This window comes from Paramormyrops kingsleyae, chromosome 12, assembly GCF_048594095.1.
Source record: "Paramormyrops kingsleyae isolate MSU_618 chromosome 12, PKINGS_0.4, whole genome shotgun sequence".
Classification (NCBI taxonomy): Eukaryota; Metazoa; Chordata; class Actinopteri; order Osteoglossiformes; family Mormyridae; genus Paramormyrops; species Paramormyrops kingsleyae.
The window spans coordinates 12215504-12234859 of NC_132808.1; the positions used below are offsets into that span (position 1 = coordinate 12215504).

At 51.3% G+C, this 19356-nt stretch overlaps 1 protein-coding gene across 1 annotated transcript; it reads right to left on the minus strand.

The window, feature by feature from the left end:
• Window positions 1–106: 106 nt before the first annotated feature.
• On the minus strand, window positions 107–15812 carry tesk1b (testis associated actin remodelling kinase 1b). Its single transcript, XM_023825447.2, has 11 exons — window positions 15557–15812; window positions 14612–15120; window positions 8142–8263; window positions 6738–6786; window positions 6349–6495; window positions 5566–5648; window positions 4538–4628; window positions 4119–4202; window positions 2397–2483; window positions 2210–2297; window positions 107–1832 (listed from the first exon to the last, which is right to left on the minus strand). The coding sequence occupies exons 2-11, from the start codon at window positions 14789–14791 to the stop codon at window positions 802–804; spliced, it is 1962 nt and encodes a 653-aa protein (XP_023681215.2). The 5' UTR covers window positions 14792–15120; window positions 15557–15812; the 3' UTR covers window positions 107–801.
• Between the last annotated feature and the right edge of the window lie 3544 nt (window positions 15813–19356).

Below are 19356 nucleotides of genomic sequence, written 5' to 3' on the forward strand. Positions count from 1 at the left end.
ATGAATAAATAAATATAAAAAACTGGAGAGAAGAAGCACCAGTTTAAAGTCGGGGGGAAAAAAAAAAAATCCAACATTAATAAAGATTACACTGCAGAACACTCAGAAGGGTACATGGTAAGACTTGTTATACCACTTTTATTTCACTAAGTTAAAAATAACATCTTTTAATTATCAGATAAATACCAGTCCCCCCCCCCCTCCATCAGTTGGAGGCAGTCATTACATCCCGAGTTTTGCGCTATTCCAGTTGCATTATAGACAGCGCCACCCCCCGGGGGGGGCAGGTTTTGTCTGTCCGATTCAGTTTTCAGACCACTAACACTGACCATACTGATCTCAGATCAGGAGGCAGGTCGGGGCGGGGGGGGCGGGGGGGGAAATCATGCAATAAAGACAACATGCTCAAAATCTTAACATCCTCCCTGTTTGCCCTGCAAATCCCCCTCCCAGACCCCCGGTCCAGACCCAGGAAACACAAGCAACCATTCCCTGTGATTACATAAAACGGTATTTCAAAATATATTACACCTGGTACACACACTCACTCGCACACGCACACGTGCCACTCCTTCCAACATGCTCCCCTTCTCCAGTTCATCACAAAGCCTAGAGGGGGCATCTTCCTCTGATTTGGACACCAAAAATCATTCTAATGCCAATATCAGTAATGACAACAGTAGCAATAATCTGCATCATGACAAACGAGCCATTACAATAAAAAGGTGCACAGTATTCTTTTTTTTTTTTTTAACAGGTGGTGTGAAAGCTACTTCCACAGGCCATCCAGTAGGGGGCGATCTAAGTCTGAGCACCTGGGAGGGCCAACCCCGGCTCCGAAGACCCTGTGGAGGAGGCCAGGCTTTTGGCGCTGTGGCCGAGCAGCCCCCGCGCTGCGTCGCCGTTCAAGTTCTTGTAGGGATGGTGGGGGTTCCGGGCTCGTGGGGGAGTGCGCAGACACACTGAGGAGAAGCTCAGCCCTGCCAGGCAGCAGCCAGGACAGGAAATGACCTCGTCCTGCTCCAGGCCGCTTCCCCCAGAGCTGGGCAGCGGGAAGGGCGCCGCGCCCCCGGGCGGACTGTGGTACCCGTTGCCGCCATAGCCCAGGGGTCGGCTCATCACCACGGTGCTGTTGTTGTTCTCCAGGTGGGGAAGGGGAGACAGTGACGAGGGGCTGTTGGAGATGGGCGGGTCCCAGCCATTCATCACCGGGGTGTTGGTGAGCGAGGGCTTCCCCGCGATGGGGACTGGGCCGTCGGGGGAGCTGGTACAGTCCATCGGCTCCACAAGACACAAGTTCTCCAATTCCCCCTCCTCCTCCAGCCGGTCCAAGGAGGACATGTCTAGGTCCAGGGGGAGGCCCGAGTCATCCACAGTACGATCCAAACCCTTGCCAGTCTCGCCCTTCCTCTCCTGAGCCACATCTTCCTCCTCCTCACTGTCCGTGTCCTGCAGCATCGCCATGCCCTCTGGCCGAGCATCGTGACTGAGGTTGGCAGCCAGCATCGGGGCGCCCCTCAGGTCGGGAGTGCAGGGCAGCGACTGGCACCGCCGGTGTAAACCCCGCGGGGGCTCCGCCTCGGTGGGGCTGCCGCAGGGCTCTGGAGGCGGCGGCAGGGTGAAGGTCAGGGAGATGACAGATTTGCTGGGTGTGTCGAAAAGCTTGATCTTGCCCCCGTTCAGGTCCTGGCGCAGGGAGAAAGGGTTGACCCGAGCGGGCGTGCCCAAGGTGGGCGGCGTGGCAGGGGACAGCATTTCCGACTGGCTGCGGGACAGCCCCTGATCGCCCGGGGCACAGAAGGACCGCCGTCGCCGGGGGCAGCTGGCAAGGGCTGAGAGAGAAACACAAACAGCAAGTCAGGGGAAAAAAAAAAAACACACAGCAAGTCCCCCGATCCATACCCAAAAACACAAAGTATGAGGGGACAGAGGTCATGCGGGGGGGTTTCTAGGCACCACCCAGGCTACTGATGTATTCTATAATGTCAACCTTGGACCCCCAGAGGTTTCCATCTCCCTACTTGGGAGTTTTTGGTTCTGCCCCCATTTTCTTATGTTTCTTCTTTCCCTCTTCCCCGTTTCATGCACCGTTTTGGTTAGACGATGCAGCAAGGCGTTGCCACACACTCATGTCTGGCAGTGATGCCTTGGGGTGACTGTTGTGAAAGGCGCTATATAAAAATAAATCCCACTGAATCAGCGCACTGACCCTGAGTCACAGGCTCCTCCTTCTCCACAAGCAGGATCTCCAGCTGAACCACCAGCTTGATGAAGGGGGGCCGCTGGGCAGCACACATCTGGGGGGGGGGGGGGAGAGAGAAGCAAGAGCGTGTCAGGGGGGCTGGGGAGGCATCAACACATACGAGCATCTCTGCGGACGTCTGAATGCGTCTTACGTTGCAGCAGGAGAAGGCCAGGTCCAGGAAGGAGGGGGGACAGTCCCCCACCATGTTCCGGAAGGCTTCCCCATCCAGCCCAAAGTCCTGCGGCAGAGGCACACAAACTCAGGACACTCTGAACCCAGAACAGGTGACAGGCGCAAAGGGGTTACAATCAAGACAAAGAAACCACCCCAAACATCCATAACAGATAAACACCGTTTAAGCCCTTTCCAAAGTATAAGCCTCCTGTTACCAACACAAAGGTACGATCCGCCACGCATAGCTGCGAGGGGTAAAAATGACATGGCATGCATTTCCTAAGACGCAGGCAGCTGCAGTAGGAACTGCATGAAGATTCTGCAGGAGACCCAGTTAGTGCAGACAAAGTAATGCCTGTGATTCACCAGCAGAGGGCGCACACCCTGTGCAGAGAGCTCAGACCAGGCATGCTCACATTGTACTGCGGCAATAAAAATGCTCGCTGACGCTGGACACTGGAGGCAGATGAGTGGGGGGGGGGCGGCAGGTGACGTCAAGAGGCAGAAGGAGCTAGTCTCACACACACACACACACACACACACACACACACACACACACACACACACACACACACACACACACACACACACACACACACACACACACACACACACACACACACACACACACACACACACACACACACACACACACACAGAGAGCTGGTTTCAGCCTTTCAACACCGGTTCATAAACCATTGTTCGGTTTCATTTCCACGCGGTCCCTGGCCCCCAACCCCCCGAATCAGCAAGCAGTTGTCAACCACGTCTTTGTGGAGAGGACTGACGTATTGCCACTTTGGTGACGTGCATGTGCGGCGTGCAAAGGTCGACTTGCTGATATGCTGTGTACACAAACGCACACACTACTCAGTAACTCATACGGATGTTCAACATCCTCCATGGGGTGACTCTAAATTCACCCACAAAAAGGCCATGAGACTCCCTCCCTCCCACACACACACACACACTTATACTGTTACTCCAGGAGCCGTGTCACTATAGACGGAGCGAGCGGCTGGGCTGCAGAGTGGCCTCACAGGGCCAGATGTGTTAACCGCCTCAGTAAAGATCCTGCAAGTTAAAACTGGGGGGGGGACAGAGCACTGATGTTTACTGCGAATGGCTACACTGGTTGGGGGTTTTTGCCAAATTAAATTGGGAACCGTTCCAAAAAGCAAAGTTTTGACATGAGTGAGGTTAAAGCTCTCAGAAGAAGCACCAGCCTAATTTCAAGAGAGCAAACAGAGATTCGTGATAAATCGGCACCCATGGGAATGTCGGTAATCCGAGGAGCGGCCATGGGGATCAAGCCGCAGAAGGTCACACTGGGAATACTCATTTCCATGATGACACATGTGGTCTGCACTGGCTAGAACAGAAGGATGGAGGACCAGGAGGAAGCGCAACACTAAGAACGGACCCTAGGCAGACTGTAGAATTAGTCAGTCAATCTGTTTCGGCAAATAGTCATTGCTGGTTAAATAAACACACGGGTGACGGGTGAGCAAAGTCACGGCTCATTGGGAAAGTTATCAGCCCAGTGGTCTCCAACCCGCCCGACCGAGATGATATGGGCACCAAACCCATATGAGATAAGTATGTGCGAACTCTTCTGGCACATTCCGCAGCAGGGAGGTCCGTGCCGGCACGCATGCCGCGTGACGTCTCCAGCGCCCCCCACAGGACGCAGACATACCACGGTGCGGGGCAGGTAGTCTGGGTCGGCCTGTATCCGGGCGATGATCTCACACAGGATGATGCCGAATGCAAAGACGTCCACCTGCAACCGAGTGGAGGGGGGGGATTGTTTGACAAGGTCACATGATAAGGATCCATGACAACAGGGGCTGTCGCCAACTTCACAGGGTCAAAAAGAACTAGATCAACAAGAACAAAGAGCAAACAGTGACCGTAAGTTAGAGATACAGGACGGCTCAGTGAGGCTCCACACAGGCACGAGCAAGGACGCCTAAACGGAGACCACGCTCCAGGTGCGCCATTGGAGGGGGGCTGTGTGTTGCTGTACATACGTATTTTGCTCATAAACACTGAACAAAACCCACACCTCCCTGCGCCGGCCACCGCCCCGCCAGCACCCCCCCCCCCCCTCTTCACCTTCTCATCGTAGAGTTCCCCTCGCAGCACTTCGGGGGCCATCCAGTAGGGGGAGCCCACCACGGCCAGGGGCTGCTTCTCCATGCCGTCGCTGGGAAGGGGGACAGAGATACAGGGCGGCTCAGTGACGCTCCATGCAGGCACGAGGGTGGCCACCTGAACGCACGTCTTTTTCCCCTCATATACGGGAATAGCGATTGGACGAATGGGAGGCTCCGCACCCCTCCGATGCCGCGTCGCCCAAACGCAGAGGGGCAGCAGGGTGAGCACGAGGACCCATAAACACCATATGAGGAAGTGAGAGGACAGTACAGGCAGCACCTCTGGAAGAGCTTCTCCATATTTGGAGAGGTCTCCAAAACAACACCCAGCCCCCCCGCGACTGAGCGCGCTGCTCAGGGCAGCACCCACAATACACACGTGTGTAGAGGTACACAGCAGCACACATACACACCCGAATGGCCACCTGCCTACGCTTACAGGGTGTGTGTGTGTGTGTGTCCACTTTACATATTTACATAAAGGCATGCAAACACACAGGTGTTTGTGTTCCTCACACACACACACACACACACACACACACACACACACACACACACACACACACACACACACACACACAGTGCGACCACCCAGGCAGACATGGGCTGGGACCCTCAGGCACGCAGCAGAATTCCCTAGCGGAAGGGATAGAGGCAGCATCACGTCTGATTAATGCGACTCGGAAAGGCATCAGTTAGTTAGCAACATCTAGGCCCGAAATCCTGTGACACGTCAGTCCCCAACATGCAACAGAAAATTCTAGAAATAAATCAGGGATCCCAGCCTCACTCGATGGAGCTGTGTGCCTCACAGTCTCTACAACGCCTCAGGGCTGAAACCTCCGACTGTACTCCATAGACTCTCTACCTCTCATTGACCCTGAGGGGTTCTGCCAAGAGGAAGTGGGCAGGGAGGGGCACAGCAGTCACAGGTAATGCCCTTAAGATGGGGGGGGGGGGGGTTGGCTCTTAGACATCTTCGCTCACCTGTATTCGGGGATTTTCTCTGCCAGGCCGAAGTCGCCGACGACTACGCTGTAGAGCCCATTCTCGCGTCTCACCAGACAGTTCTGCATTTGATGAGGAAGAGGAGACGGGTGTCACATACAGCGTGGGAACGCGGCTTGTTAAAGCGCACAGAACAAACGGACCAGGACTCCATGCATGTGAGCATGCAAGGTCAAAGGGTGTTTCCCAATGTATGTCGCTGACCGTAGTTGTAAAATGGGTACATGAGAACACATCATCTTAGTACTATCGCAGTACTAAGAACAGAAGTACAGGGGACAGAAAAAATCCCCAAATGTCGTTCTTGCGCTGCCCCAGATATGAAGGATATATCGGTTGCATCCTTGCCAAACAAGACCAATCTCATGATTCATTGCACCCCAAATTCATTCTTGGAAGGCAAGTTAGCAAGACTCGTCTTGTCAAGACCACAAGTATGATCTTTGAGAAACTTTTGGGTGTTTCTCAATACCAAGAACGCAGACTTTAACCCTGAGCCCCTGGCCACGTCAGTGGTGTCACAGGTCACATGACTCCACTGAGATTCAGTAGACAACTGCTGAACTCAAAACAGTAACCTCAGATTCAGCATAAGATGACCATGTGGACAGGAGAACTAGCTACCTATTGTGTACAGCCAGCAGACTTCTATAAGCAAAAACTACTTTCATAAAAGATTTAATTAGCTTAACATGATTCGAGATGTTATGCCAAACACGTTTAAAGGAGGCTTGACACAGAGAAGATGGGAGGTCTCCAGACCTTGGAAGTGAGGTCCCTGTGGAAGATGCCCTTGCTGTGCAGGTACTGCAGCCCTCGCGCAATATCCAAGGACAGGTCCATCCTCACAGCCCAGGACAGGTACTCTTCACTGTCCAGCAGCTGCTCCAGGTTACCCCCATTGATGTACTGGGAGGGGAAAGCAGAGAAACATTAGCCAAGGATCAGATCTCACGCACTACAGGGATTCTAAATGAGCCACGCACAGGTCCGAGATGCACACCAGTTAAAGCCCACGTAAGCAGGCTGACCCCAGACTGGGACCATCGGGAACACAGCCAATCTCCCGTTTCCTAATCACAGAGGGCAGTTCTGAGAATAACCCAGAACAGACCACATCCCCAGAATGCCGTACAAAAAAGCAAGTTTACCTCCGTCAGGGCGTGGAGCTGCCCCTCGTGAACGCAGACCCCGACAAACCTGTACAGAAAAACAAAATGACCCAGAAAGACCATTATCCAGGGCAGGGGAAGCCCAGCTCCAGTCCATCTGCAAGGGATTAGCATGTTCAGCCCCATGTTACAGCCTTGCAGTGTAGTGGCATCTCTAGACCGCCTGTAGTGTGTCTGCCCGGTGACGGACTGGCACCCTAGACTGTATGTACCCCTGCAATGGGTGCCGGTCACTTAGGGTACTTTTTCCACTGCACCGGACTTTTGGTACTTTCCCTTTTCCATTGACTTCCAGCCGAGTACCAGTACCAAAAAGTGCCAAACTAGCTGGGGTACTTCTTTGGTACTTTAGTACTTTGGGGTGGGAATTGAAATGCTTTCTTTGCTGATTGGTTATGCAAATAGCTAGTCTCTAAATACAATACAACCACCGTCTTGAAAAAAGTTAGCCAGAAGACAACGATAAATGAAGTTAAAAATACACACACACACACACACACACACACACACACACTTGGTCAGAAGAACAGATACAATAAAGAGATCAGGATGGCATGACAAGAAATTTTTAAAAGGCATTGTGTTTAATATACATGGACAGGACGGTACAGCAATATAACTGTTATAAATACCCCAATATTTATTTACAACACAAAACGGAGTTAATAAATTTCACAAATTTGTCTAGGAGTGATTTCAATAGCAAAGATGAAACTGATTGTTTCAGAGAACACATGCAGTGCTCATGCAAAAGCAGCAAAGGTAAACTTTAAACTGATTTTTAAATATATTACATAATCTATAAAAGGAATAATTAACATTTCAAAGCTAGCCAAGTAAAAATGTCTTAGTCAAATGTAAACTCCCTGTGCTATAATGTCTGTACAGAATTGAAAGTTAGAAAAAGCCTGATCTTAATCTGACTCGTGAGGTAAGAACTGAATGTGTATAACATGTGATGTTGGTATTAATATCACACATCGTCCAGCTCTACAATATATTAGTCATTTAAAAAAATTCTAAATAAAATACCCTGCGTCGCGTTGTGATGTCATTTAGCACAGTTTAGCACAGAGGGCCTCCATGCACTATGCCAGGGTCAGGACCTCTCTGCTAACAGAGCGCATGCAGAGAGAGCAGCGCTACCAGAACAGCTGAAAGACATGCATGCTCGCTGGATGAGTTTTCTGATATAAAGTGAGATTTTGAAAGAGGAATTTCATCCGTTTACATCTTCTGCGGCTATTTTTACGCAAAATTAAGGAAGGATGTGCTTCTACTTGCTAGCACGTGCCCCTGAGTCAGCTAGTTCCCCCTAATGGGGGGCATGTTGACAGGGGTCACATGACTGGTGGTTGGGGGTGGGGGGTTGGCGGAGCTGACCGGAGTATGTTGGGGTGTGACAGCCGGTTCATGAGCTGCACCTCGCGCAGCATGTTGGCTCGGTTACTGGCCAGCGTGTTCATCTTCAGCGCCATGACCTGCCCTGTGATCCGGTGCTGCACCTGGGGAGGGAAGCAGGGTGGGGAGGGCGAGTGGTGGGTAAATACACAGGCAGTTCCCCTGAAAGCCCCTCAGGGGGAGGAACGTCCCAGGCTCATTAATCCTCCTTTTCATTCGCACGTTTTAAAGCTGGTGTGAAGGCTACGGAAACTGCAGAGTACCTTCGCCGAGGGCAGATCTACATCATTTCCAGAACGTTCCTCTGAAAAGCCCTAACCTGGGCTTCCCCACCAACAAAAGCCCCTTAACACCCCACTAATGTGTGGCTGTCAGTTATATGTCTCTCGGTTAAACACTAACGCAGACAAGACGACCAACGAGTCACATCCCTGCCTCTGCCCGACCCCAGGCCCTGCCTCTGCCCGACCCCAGGCCCTGCCTCTGCCCGACCCCAGGCCCTGCCTCTGCCCGACCCCAGGCCCTGCCTCTGCCCGACCCCAGGCCCTGCCTCTGCCCGACCCCAGGCCCTGCCTCTGCCCGACCCCAGGCCCTGCCTCTGCCCGACCCCAGGCCCTGCCTCTGCCCGACCCCAGGCCCTGCACGGTACAGATCATGACACGCAGTAGTAAGACGCCACCCCCCCGTCATGAGCAGCAACAACGCCTCCGCCTCCTGAGAGCTGTTGTTTACCACTTTACACACACGGGGCCCAAATGCAGATGGTGTCTGCAGGCAGGGACTGTGAACAGCAGCCTAAAATAAGAGCGCGAGTTACACGACTTTATCACACTGCGAGTTTGGGCATAGATCATGCATGGGAAGGTCACTGCTTGACGTGTGGTCCGAGTGTGGGACTAGTCTACCCAGTACCTAGCAGGTCCGTCTCCCTGCAGCAGGGTTAAGAGCTACTTTAGCCTTGCTTACTAACAGGCTTTCTGATTTCCAATCATCCACTGGGGCAAAATCCAGGCCAACTGACATCACTGGCCGGGGAGTGACACTGCATTTGAGCATATCCAGGACACACCGCTACAGCCCCACGCTGCTGGGCCGGAATCAAAACAAACAGCGTCCCTGTGGGACAGCAGGCCGCGTTCAGCATGCGCTGGTGTCATCTCCTCCCCCATATTAATCCACAGGGCTAGTAGACGTGCACCTGAGTCACCCCCATCTCTGCACATCTCACCCCCCCTCCCCACCCGCAAATCACACATCACCATGGTCGGGACCAATTTTATCCAAGAAACCAAGAAGCTGCTTCTTTCTCAGCCTGACCAAAGTTCGTGCAAACTTACACTCATATACGAACCATACAGTAATACACGGCACACAATACCTTCCCCCAAGCTCAGGACCAAAACAGACACAGGTCAAACCACACTGCAGAAGACTGCAGGCGGCATCAAGGCAGACGCACGCGAGACCTGCTAACAGCAAACAGGGCAGTCAGAGCAAACAGGGGAGTCGTGTAAACACAGCAGGCGTGTCTTAACAGGCCCCGGCTCGGAGAGGCACTACCTCTGGGTTTTGTCCAGCTGCGCTCTCTCTCTCTTTCTCTCTCTCCCTCTCCACATTTAAGAAAGTAGGAAGCGGACATCCAGGGCGACACCATCCCGATTAATACACACATAAATGTCACCTTTCCTGCAAAGGATTTACGTCGGAGGACTGCACAGGGGCGGTTGGCACGGCGACGGCTTTGCGGCTAAATGCGGAGTTAATCAGCAGGATATCACTTCCGCGGCCGCCATGCACAGAAAACACGCTGCTGCTGTAGTTTTCTAACATCCAATAGGACAAAGTAGGAGAAAAGAAAAAAATCCTAAACATAGGTAAATAATAAATAAATTAAATCCAAGTTGTCCCCAGGTACCTGCATGAACAAAAACTCCATCCATTTCATCCGTTTTGATTAAACTGAACGTCTCAAGCCTTGGTTTGATATTCTCTGTGACTCATTACTCAACAAGATTCATGTTGGGACGTCCTGGGAAAGACCAAGAACACAGATACATGTGCCTGAACCTGTAAGCTTCTCCTTATCCTGGGCAGGAGGGAATTGCAGGCACCCCCCCCCCCCCCCCACCTGGGAAAGAGCTTGTGCGAGAACTCAGGCCGCGGCACGGCAGAGGCAGCGAGCGGCCAGGACGACCTTGGGCCGCTACAGCCTGGGACCCGTCCGCCTACTGGGTACCTCCCGTATCTGCGGGGCATCACTCCTACGAGCAGGGAGGTGATGGATGCAGGGAGTAACACCCACACACACAGGCATTCCAGCGCTTTAACACTGCCAGCCGATCGACAGCCCAGAGTCAGTGCTGTTGGCTCAGGGTTAATCATCACCGACGTGATTCTGTCTCATTCCCAAAGCAGCCGATTTCCCCCCCCACACACCCATGGTCAGCTCACACTGATGTCTGCTGATCTTCCGGAAGGTTCCCTGGGTCAATACGCTCTACCCAGCGGACCGCTGCCGCTAGTCGAGGTGATGAGGATGCGGTGAAGGCAGGCGCTACGGCGGCGTAGGACGAGGCCCGGCTTTCCGCCGCCATCTCCTGCTACAAGGGATGCACAACACTGAGCACTGGCAGAAGGGACATTCTGGTTCTGATCTCCAGAAGGTCCAGTTCCATGTCCTACGGTCACCCCCACCCAAGCGAGACCCAGCACCTATGGCCACACTCATAGTTCCCCCAAGTCAGGAGCTCACGCAGCCAGGAAAGGGATCCGACTTCCAAGGCTGACGCTCGCTTGGCATGTCCATGAATTATTAAGTGTTACTCGCACAGCCAGTCAAGGCCTGATACAAACAAGGCCCTCAACGCAGGAAGCCAATCAAGCTGCCGTATCTGCCTCAAATTCCACATGGAGTTCATCTCCGAAACTCAAACAGGCTTCAATCTACAAGGTCGGGCTCCAGCTCACCACAACTCCACATACAGCCTCACTGCACCCCCCCCACCCACCACAGCCTGAGCCCCTCGCAGCCGTAAACAGTCGGCCTGGCGGCCCTCAGTGTCTCTGGCTTTCCCCAGGCTGCCAAGGACCACGGTGCTAGGAAAAGCTGCCCGTGTTGGATCAGAATAATAATTTTAAGAGCGGGGGCGTGGCCAACCGTTGCACGGAAACTGATGACTGACAACAGGAAAGACCAATGGCAGAGCTCCAAGGCATTCAGGCAGACAGGAAGTCACGCTCGTCATGACTGCTCCTATGAACTGAGCAGCGGAGGAAATCTTACTGCCGGGCAGATAAACCAGCCCCCATACCCCAAACACACTCCAACATCTCAGCACAGGAAGTCACACACCATGTGTAAACACAAAAAGAAAGCAGAGTGGAGGCCAGAAACTGGCCAGGAGCAGGCTGCAGGCATGCAGGCCCAAGAAGGGCCTACAGCACAGGCCCAGCACAGGCCCAGCACAGGTACCACAGCACAGGCCCAGCACAGCTACCATACAGAGACGCGGCCTCAGACTCGCCCTCTGCAGGCATTACGACAGAACAGCCAGCGTTTATCAGCGGGGACCATAATCACGGGCAAACAGGGGCAGGGTGTTGGATGCAGAGCACCTGCACCACACCCCGAGGTTACAGGACGGCCTACAGCAAACCATCACACCCGCCTATTGGGGGAGGGGCTGGCCAACATCTCTCTGGGGCAGGACGGTGGAGGTTCACAGCATTGATGGAAAAGGACAGAGACGGGGAGTCAGGACCCCCAGGAGTGAGGAGTTGGTAATGGTAAATGGACCGCATTTACTCTTACGAGTACTCAAAGCACTTTACAGTTTATGCCTCACATTCACCCACGGTCCATTCGCTGCCGGACACGGAGCGACTCTGAACCAATGAGGACTGCACGACAGTCACGGTCACACTCGCCTGCATCGGGATTCCAGTGTGGTGCATAATAAATGTCACCCCCCCCCCCCCCACCCCCACGCCAGGCCAAATTTTAATGCACTTCCTCAACCTGCAAACCTGACACCATCAGTCACCTAATTACCAGGCTTTGCTTACTGCCGGAGGAGCCTGAGGACTGGGCAGCTCTAAGGGGAGCATCAGAAGTGCAGCGCACTGTGGACGCGGCTGCCCTGCCACACACGTCGACAGCAGGTTCGAGAGCATCAGAGACTTACAGTCCTCTAGTGAAAACTGCCTCTGCGCCGCCGTTATCTGCTCCTTCTACAGCGACATGCAACAACGGAGCCACATCGTTTGGCGGGGATGCATGGGGGCACTAGCGAGAGCCTTAATCACCATGACCAATAAGCACCCAGAAAGCCCCTCTGACAGCGTGCGGTGATGTCAGCGAGCCCAGCCACCACAGGGCTTTTCCCAGACCGAGAGACTGTTTCACTTCACACCAGTGGTACATCTCCTTTGACGGACCTATGATCCTTCCTCAGCAGGAAGCCGGGGTGGTGAGCGGTATTCACGCTGTTTGACACTCTCACCTGGTAAACCACAGATTAGGTCACAGACTGACGCTACCAGGACTCTTCCGTAGATTCCACCCAATCAAAGACCCAGAGGGGCACAGTCAGAGGCTTTCCCTGGGAAACCCAGGGGAAGACCGAGTGTCGCTGTGAAAAGGAGGCCGTCAGCGATTTGTTACTCAAACTAAAGTCTCGTGCAGCTGAAATCTGCAGGTCAAAGTCCTCTTAGCAGGGCTGGGGTTCCCTTAAAATACAGCCTGGAGTACATTTCCTTCAGAGACACCAGTCAGTCTTCAATGTCTCTACCAGCACGTTTGATGGGGCCATTTCACATCGCGTCCACAAGCCAGGCTGGATCACCTTATCTCAACACCCCCCCCCCCCACAGACTAAAATGCCTCCTTGGCCCAGTTTTAAAAGCCTACATTTTACCCACTTATGAATCAACATTTAAACAGCACCTGAAAGTGGACAAAAGGTCCCCCTGCATTCTGAGGCACCTCCAATCATGCGTTTCCATCATTAATCCCTTTACAGGCTAAGAACTAAACCTAAACCGTGACCCGATCAGAGCTGCACAAACACAATGCCAGCCCCTTACAAAGGAGTCTGCAGGAACAGCAGCAGCCCCTAATGAGGGTAATCCTCATTAGCCCGGGCGATCACACTGAGCATTTCCCCCCAAAAACGCGGCACAAAGAGGGCTTTGCTCCATCGCACTTCAGACGCTCAGATTACAACAGTGAAGAGACAGACAGACATTAAAGCCTGCACAGATCGACGAACATCGGGTAATTTATAGAGACGGGGGAATCTGTCCCGACAAGTGCACTTCGCTAAGTGTTTGTAGCATATTACAGAGGACAGCTTAGCGTGAATACCTACGAGTGCACAGCATGACAGCTGAAAGAAAAAAAGCATTAACGCATCACTGTCACGAACGCCACACCCCACAGCGTGCAAGACCTCCATAGTCCATAAACCATCGAGGGATCAGATGCATGCAGGCACATTATTGATGATCGCTGCACGTTTGGTACATGCAGGAAGCCAGTGCATTTCCAACTAGACAGTGCATACTCCCCTGCACCCTGAACCTCGTGCATTTACAAACCGGGTTCAAACTTACCTTGACTATACTTAGGGGAATATGGAGACCTGAATGCAAAGTTCCAGTCTTAATTTTTTTCCCTCCATTTCTCATTTTTATTTACACAAGAATATCTTACCCCTAATTTCCTGACCCTAAGAACACAGGCGATCTGGTACATAGCCAGACAGTCTTGCCCAGCATGTCTGACTTCAGTTAAAAAGGTGGATAAGGGATCTTCGAGATTTATCTCAACGGCTGGCTGGACAGAGTCCAGAATAGTGTACATTAATCACCAGCTGAAGGCAGGACTTTGAAGTTCTGTAATAACCACTCAGAAATGCAGGTTCAAGCCCTGCTGTGATCAGATGCCCCTTTTCTTTCTGCCCCATTTAAGGGTATCCTGAGGGGGGCGCAGTCAAGCACTAAATGACCGGTCATTGCACATACATACTCACAGAAAGTCCTTTTGGACCAATTACAGAAAGGTTCGCAATGGCACGTGCTTAGGGCTTTGGCACCGTCTTATTACATAAGTACTGCTGCAAGTCTTTGGTTCAGAGGACATACAGGAGTAATAATTACGCAACAATATTAACGTTTATAACAAGCTACAGAGCAAGTTATTACTATGACCTGTCTAAATGCAAGAAATAAACGTATATAAATGTATAAGACTGCTAAACAAATTCAATGCTTTTTAATAATGAAGTTAATGGCCGTTTTTAATGACTGGATTTAGCATTAAAAAGGAAAAAAGGTAATAGAAAATTACATATTTATACCAAGACGTGTGTGTCATACATATGTTATACACACATACATATATATTATATTATACTATATTATATGCATGTGGCCATGCAGGTGGGTCTCACCTTGAAAACCTCAGAAAAAAAGCCCGAACCGATCTTCTCACAGAAGAAGTCGTCTATCCGGGCCAGACTGGACACGGCGCTTCGCAGCGCCCGGTACGACGACGGCCGGATCCGGTTCGGTCCGTGGACGCCATGGACCGGCGGCTCTGCCGCCTCCGGGTCCGGTTCGGCGTGATCCATGCAGGCGATGTAGATGCCACCCCGGGAGTTTACATGTCCGCTCGGCGGCGGCTAGAGATTCGGAATAACTGCCGCCTTCCGGGCTCCTTTTGGCGAAGACGCGCTGAATGCGGTTCCAAAAAGGCCGGTATCCCCACGGAAAGAACGGCGTCGGACTGTCCGCGTGCGTCCGGCCGGGCTCCTCCGCACGGACACCACGTCCTCTTCACGGCCGAGCAGCCGCTGTCCCCCGCCGGCGTTATGGTGCTTTTCCCCGTAATCTAGTCCCCGTCCGGCTGAGCCGCATTCAACGCAGCCTGAGAAGGTGATAGGGGGGGGGTAATCCGCCGCTGCGAAAGAGAAAATGGAGCTTTCATTACGGAGGACCGGAGAGGCCGCTGCCGGAGCCAATGCAGGTCACTGCGCGATGCGTGATACCGCCTCCCGCAAGCCGCAGTTACAGAGGCCCGGCCGCTTAACCCCCCAGTTCCATAACGCTGCCGGACAGCGGACAGTGCGCCACCCGCAGAAACAGCTTCGGCCCGGCGGAGCAGCCAGTGTGCGGCGGCGACTCTCCCGCCCCACTGCGGATCATCAATTATCGAGGCAGCCGGAGCGCGTCCGCCTCGCCGCATCCTGGGGCTCCGCCGGCGCTGGAGGACGTGCCGCACTCGCCTACCGGACGGATTTCACCGACGCGCGATACGGCACAACCTAGTGACCAAAACAGCCATATTGCTCATTCTAAAAAAAAAAAGTGAAATACCGGAGGCGATCCCGGCTTACCTGTCCGAGGTGCCCCGCCAGGTACGCGTCCAAGCACCCGGTTGACTCCCTCTCCTCGCCGCGGCGTCTCCTTTCCCCGGCAGCTTATCTTTTATTAATCGCACTAATCAAAATCGCCGGAGCTGCTAGTTACGGACCGAGTCCCGGTACTGCTCGGCTCCCCTCTCCCCGCTGCTTTCGGCCATGTCCGGACGCTCCTCAGTCCCCGCTCTTATTGGAGGAGCCCCAACTGGGCGGTGGGGCGGGTCCGGCCCGCTGATCTCCAGCTTGGAGCTCGGATTCGACGGAAAGTGCCGAAGCGACGCGGGAGCAGGCGTGCGGCGCGGCTGCCCGGCATTTTGCTTTCTATTCGTCTGACGTTAATTCTATGCGTATCATATTCAAAGTCCAGCACAGGCGACCACTTTTCAGGAATAAATTATTTAAAACGATTAACCCCTAATTTCTACTTGGGAATCAATAAAGCATCACCTCATATAATAATAATAATAATAATAATAATAATAATAGTAGTAATATGCTTGTGGTCACATTATAATAATAACAACAATAATAATAATGTTTGTGTTTGCATTACTACTACTACTACTATTATTATTATTATTATTATTATTATTATTATTATTTATTATTATTATTATTAAGCCATACCTCCTGGTGACATCGTATAAAGATGCGTGGAAACACATTCACCAACACGCATTGTGTAGACCTCACTGATTATTTATTCATTCGCATTCATTTTTCCGAGGCAGCTGTCAAAAACAAGCATATGAAAGATCATTCAAAGGGCGGATTCGAACAATGCCATTTGGCGTTTATTATGCAGTTGTCCATCAATCTCCTAACGCCTTATCCTGCTCAGGGTCACGGGGATTATGTGGTTGTGCTACTTACTAATTTATCAAGGCAGTGTTGCCTTTGCAGCATGTCGAGCTCAGCATCTATGGGATGAATATCAGCTCTCTGCTCACAGCTGCTTCCATCATGGGGAAGTCACCTTGAAAACCGTGCTTCAGCCTGTGCTGTCCATGTGATGGGGTACTTTGATCTTGTCATAATATAACTCGTACCGTGACATCTTCTTCACCATAGTGAACTATAAGACATTACTGACGTCAGGTTGTGTGGCAATAATAAGTAAATAAGCTGCACTGGTGATCTGTGAGCTGGTCAACAGAATGTAGAAAAAGATCAATGGAAGGAGATAGGGCCTACTTATGCATGAAAAGTACTTTTAAAAAGTCGGTGTGCTTCCCCGGTGGCTACATATTGGAGGTGTGTTTGGGAGTAAGATGAATTAACCTGGAGACTTTTGGGAGGGGTCTGAAAGGCCAGCAGCATTAAGAGTATCCACACAACCTAGTGCGAGGAGCAGCCGGAATGTGCAGCCTGTCCCAGTTCAATGGTGGATGCTTTCATACATATGAAATGGGTATTGCAGCAGTTTCAGGATAATTACAGGCATTCAGTGCTGGCTGCTTCTGCTAATCAAATTCTACATAGGTGATTGTACAGCCAATTGCAGAACAGGCTGAGGGAAGCAAAAATGAAGTATTATATTGATGGCCACTTTAACCATTTGTTGTCTGTGGTTTGATATTATATAGTTCGGTACGTATTTCATGCCACATTCCACGTCTCAAATGTCAACAGAGAGAAGAGTAAGTGAAACCCAAGAATCCAGGAGTGATTGTTGTACATACTTGGTTTCTCACCCACTGACCTGCATTGCAGAGGCTGTTGTTTTCAAATGAGCGCCGGCTTCACACTCCTTCAGAGGGAACTGCCGCCCCCTTGTGGTTAGAACCCGACAGCTCTGGCTGACAATATGGGCAGCCCACGCTTAATGCTTGAGTGTTTCTATATAGTATATGTGAACGTGCGTATTCTGCCATTTGGCATACTGGACATTTTCCTGGTGGGCCGATGGGTATGTGGGCCATAAAAATACACCGTGGGTGGGGGGGGTTCCCCCATCCCATACTGAAAAATGTTTGGCAAAAGTTATTGTGGCATGTCCCGCCCCCTGCCGCCAAATGTGGGCCAATCCAATCCTGCGTCAGAAAGTGAGAAGCTCTTATTATGACATAGAAATTATGTCAGAAGTTTAAATTAAAGGTCTAGCGAGATGCATTTAAAAAAAAAAAAAAGTAATTACCAAAAGCTAAATTGTTAATTGAATCCTGACACAGATTTGAGCCATCTGCTCTCCATGATGAGAGAAAACCTTAGTGGCAGGGGGTGTGACTATATGACTCACAGATAAATGAAAATCACAGACAAAGTGCTATAAGTGTAGATGCAGAGGATGCATTCTGTACATATTATAATGGCAATAAGTCAACTTATGGTCAGTACGTATGTCTTTGAGGTCATATTGTACTCCCAGACTAAACTCTATGTCCTGATTGTTCATTCACAGATGGGCTTTAGGGGGAACTCACTCATGACACTCACAGATGTGACAATGGTTTTGTGTTGCCTCAGGGAAGGGTGTTTTTTCTCAGTTAAACAAACAGAAAGAACTTCTCCATGTCCAGGAGCAGAACTGCACACACACAGGCTGTGTGGTTCATCTAATCTCACCTACAGGACAGCCCTGCTTCCTCCAGGCAGAGTGTGACCCTGTGTAACCTAGTAGATCAAACATTCTGATGCTATCTACCACAAACCATCTCGCAGGGCAGCCACACAATAGAATCATTTTACTCTTGCCCTCATACAGACAGATGAGAGCAAGCTTGGGGGGGGGGGGGTCACAGTGCAGGGTCAGCTAGTATCTAGCACCCCTGGAGCAAGTGGGGGGTTAATCTTCTCACCCAAGGGCCCAATGGTCACATAAATCTCCCAACCCTGGGGTTCAAACTAACAACCTTCTGTTTACAGTCCTAACCGACTGAGCCAAACACCACCCTCAGGCTGGCCCACTCACATGCATATCCATCAGAAATGGCTCTATGTCCTGTATGCAGTGCTGACATGTTCGTACCTAAAATGCACGTGGGGGGTTGGGAGTCATGGCTGACTGGAGACTGGGGAGGTGCAGTGGGGCTCCATGCTGCAGAGCCTCGATGGTCCCCCACCTGATTTGCCCAATATGACCTGTCATATCATGACTCCTGGGACAGGAGCAGCAGTCACCTTGGAGTTCCCCCTCGCCTCTGAAAGTGTAGGTGTGCAACCGATCCTTGGGTCCTATTACTCTTTGTGTCGCTATGGTTACTGGGTATGTTAGCATTGTGTTGTCATAACAACGCACAAAAACAATAGACAAAAGGCTAACAGTTTCGAGGGTCATGAACCTCACGTCTAGAGCTGAAAGGCAAGATAAGAGCAGCCCCTGGCGTCTCTGTTCTCCTGTATTTTGGGAGTGATTGTAGCTTTCAGCTTTTGTTCCATCTTGATGGTTAGCTGACCACGGTGTCCCTGCTGAATTATGCACTGCAGTAGCAGCTAGGGGTGTGACGATACGCTCAGCTCATGAGACGAGATGATACACGATATTTGAATTCACGAGAAGGAGACGATACTGTAATAATATTTATAATTAAGCAAACTTCAAAGATGAAATACGACTGGAAAAATAGCCTTTATTTGACTGAAAGTCATAAAATGCAAAACAATGCAGGTGCATTTAGAAATATTTTAACTAATCATCTTGTAATGAATGTCACTTCAATTTTACTTATTAATTATTGAGTATGAATATATATATGCAGTAAAAGACAGCAAGCACTGTAAAAGGTTTTGCCACAAACTCAACTGACTGGCTTCAGTTCTGCATGATTTCTCATTCG

Coding starts and splice junctions, on each gene's coding strand:
- tesk1b (XM_023825447.2), bottom strand. CDS start 14,791: ATGGATCACGCCGAACCGGACCCGGAGGCGGCAGAGCCGCCGGTCCAT. Junction 2,484..4,118: donor ACTACCTGCCCCGCACCGTG/GTATGTCTGCGT, acceptor CCTCTGCCGCAG/GACTTTGGGCTGGATGGGGA. Junction 1,833..2,209: donor GGAGGAGCCTGTGACTCAGG/GTCAGTGCGCTG, acceptor TTTCTCTCTCAG/CCCTTGCCAGCTGCCCCCGG.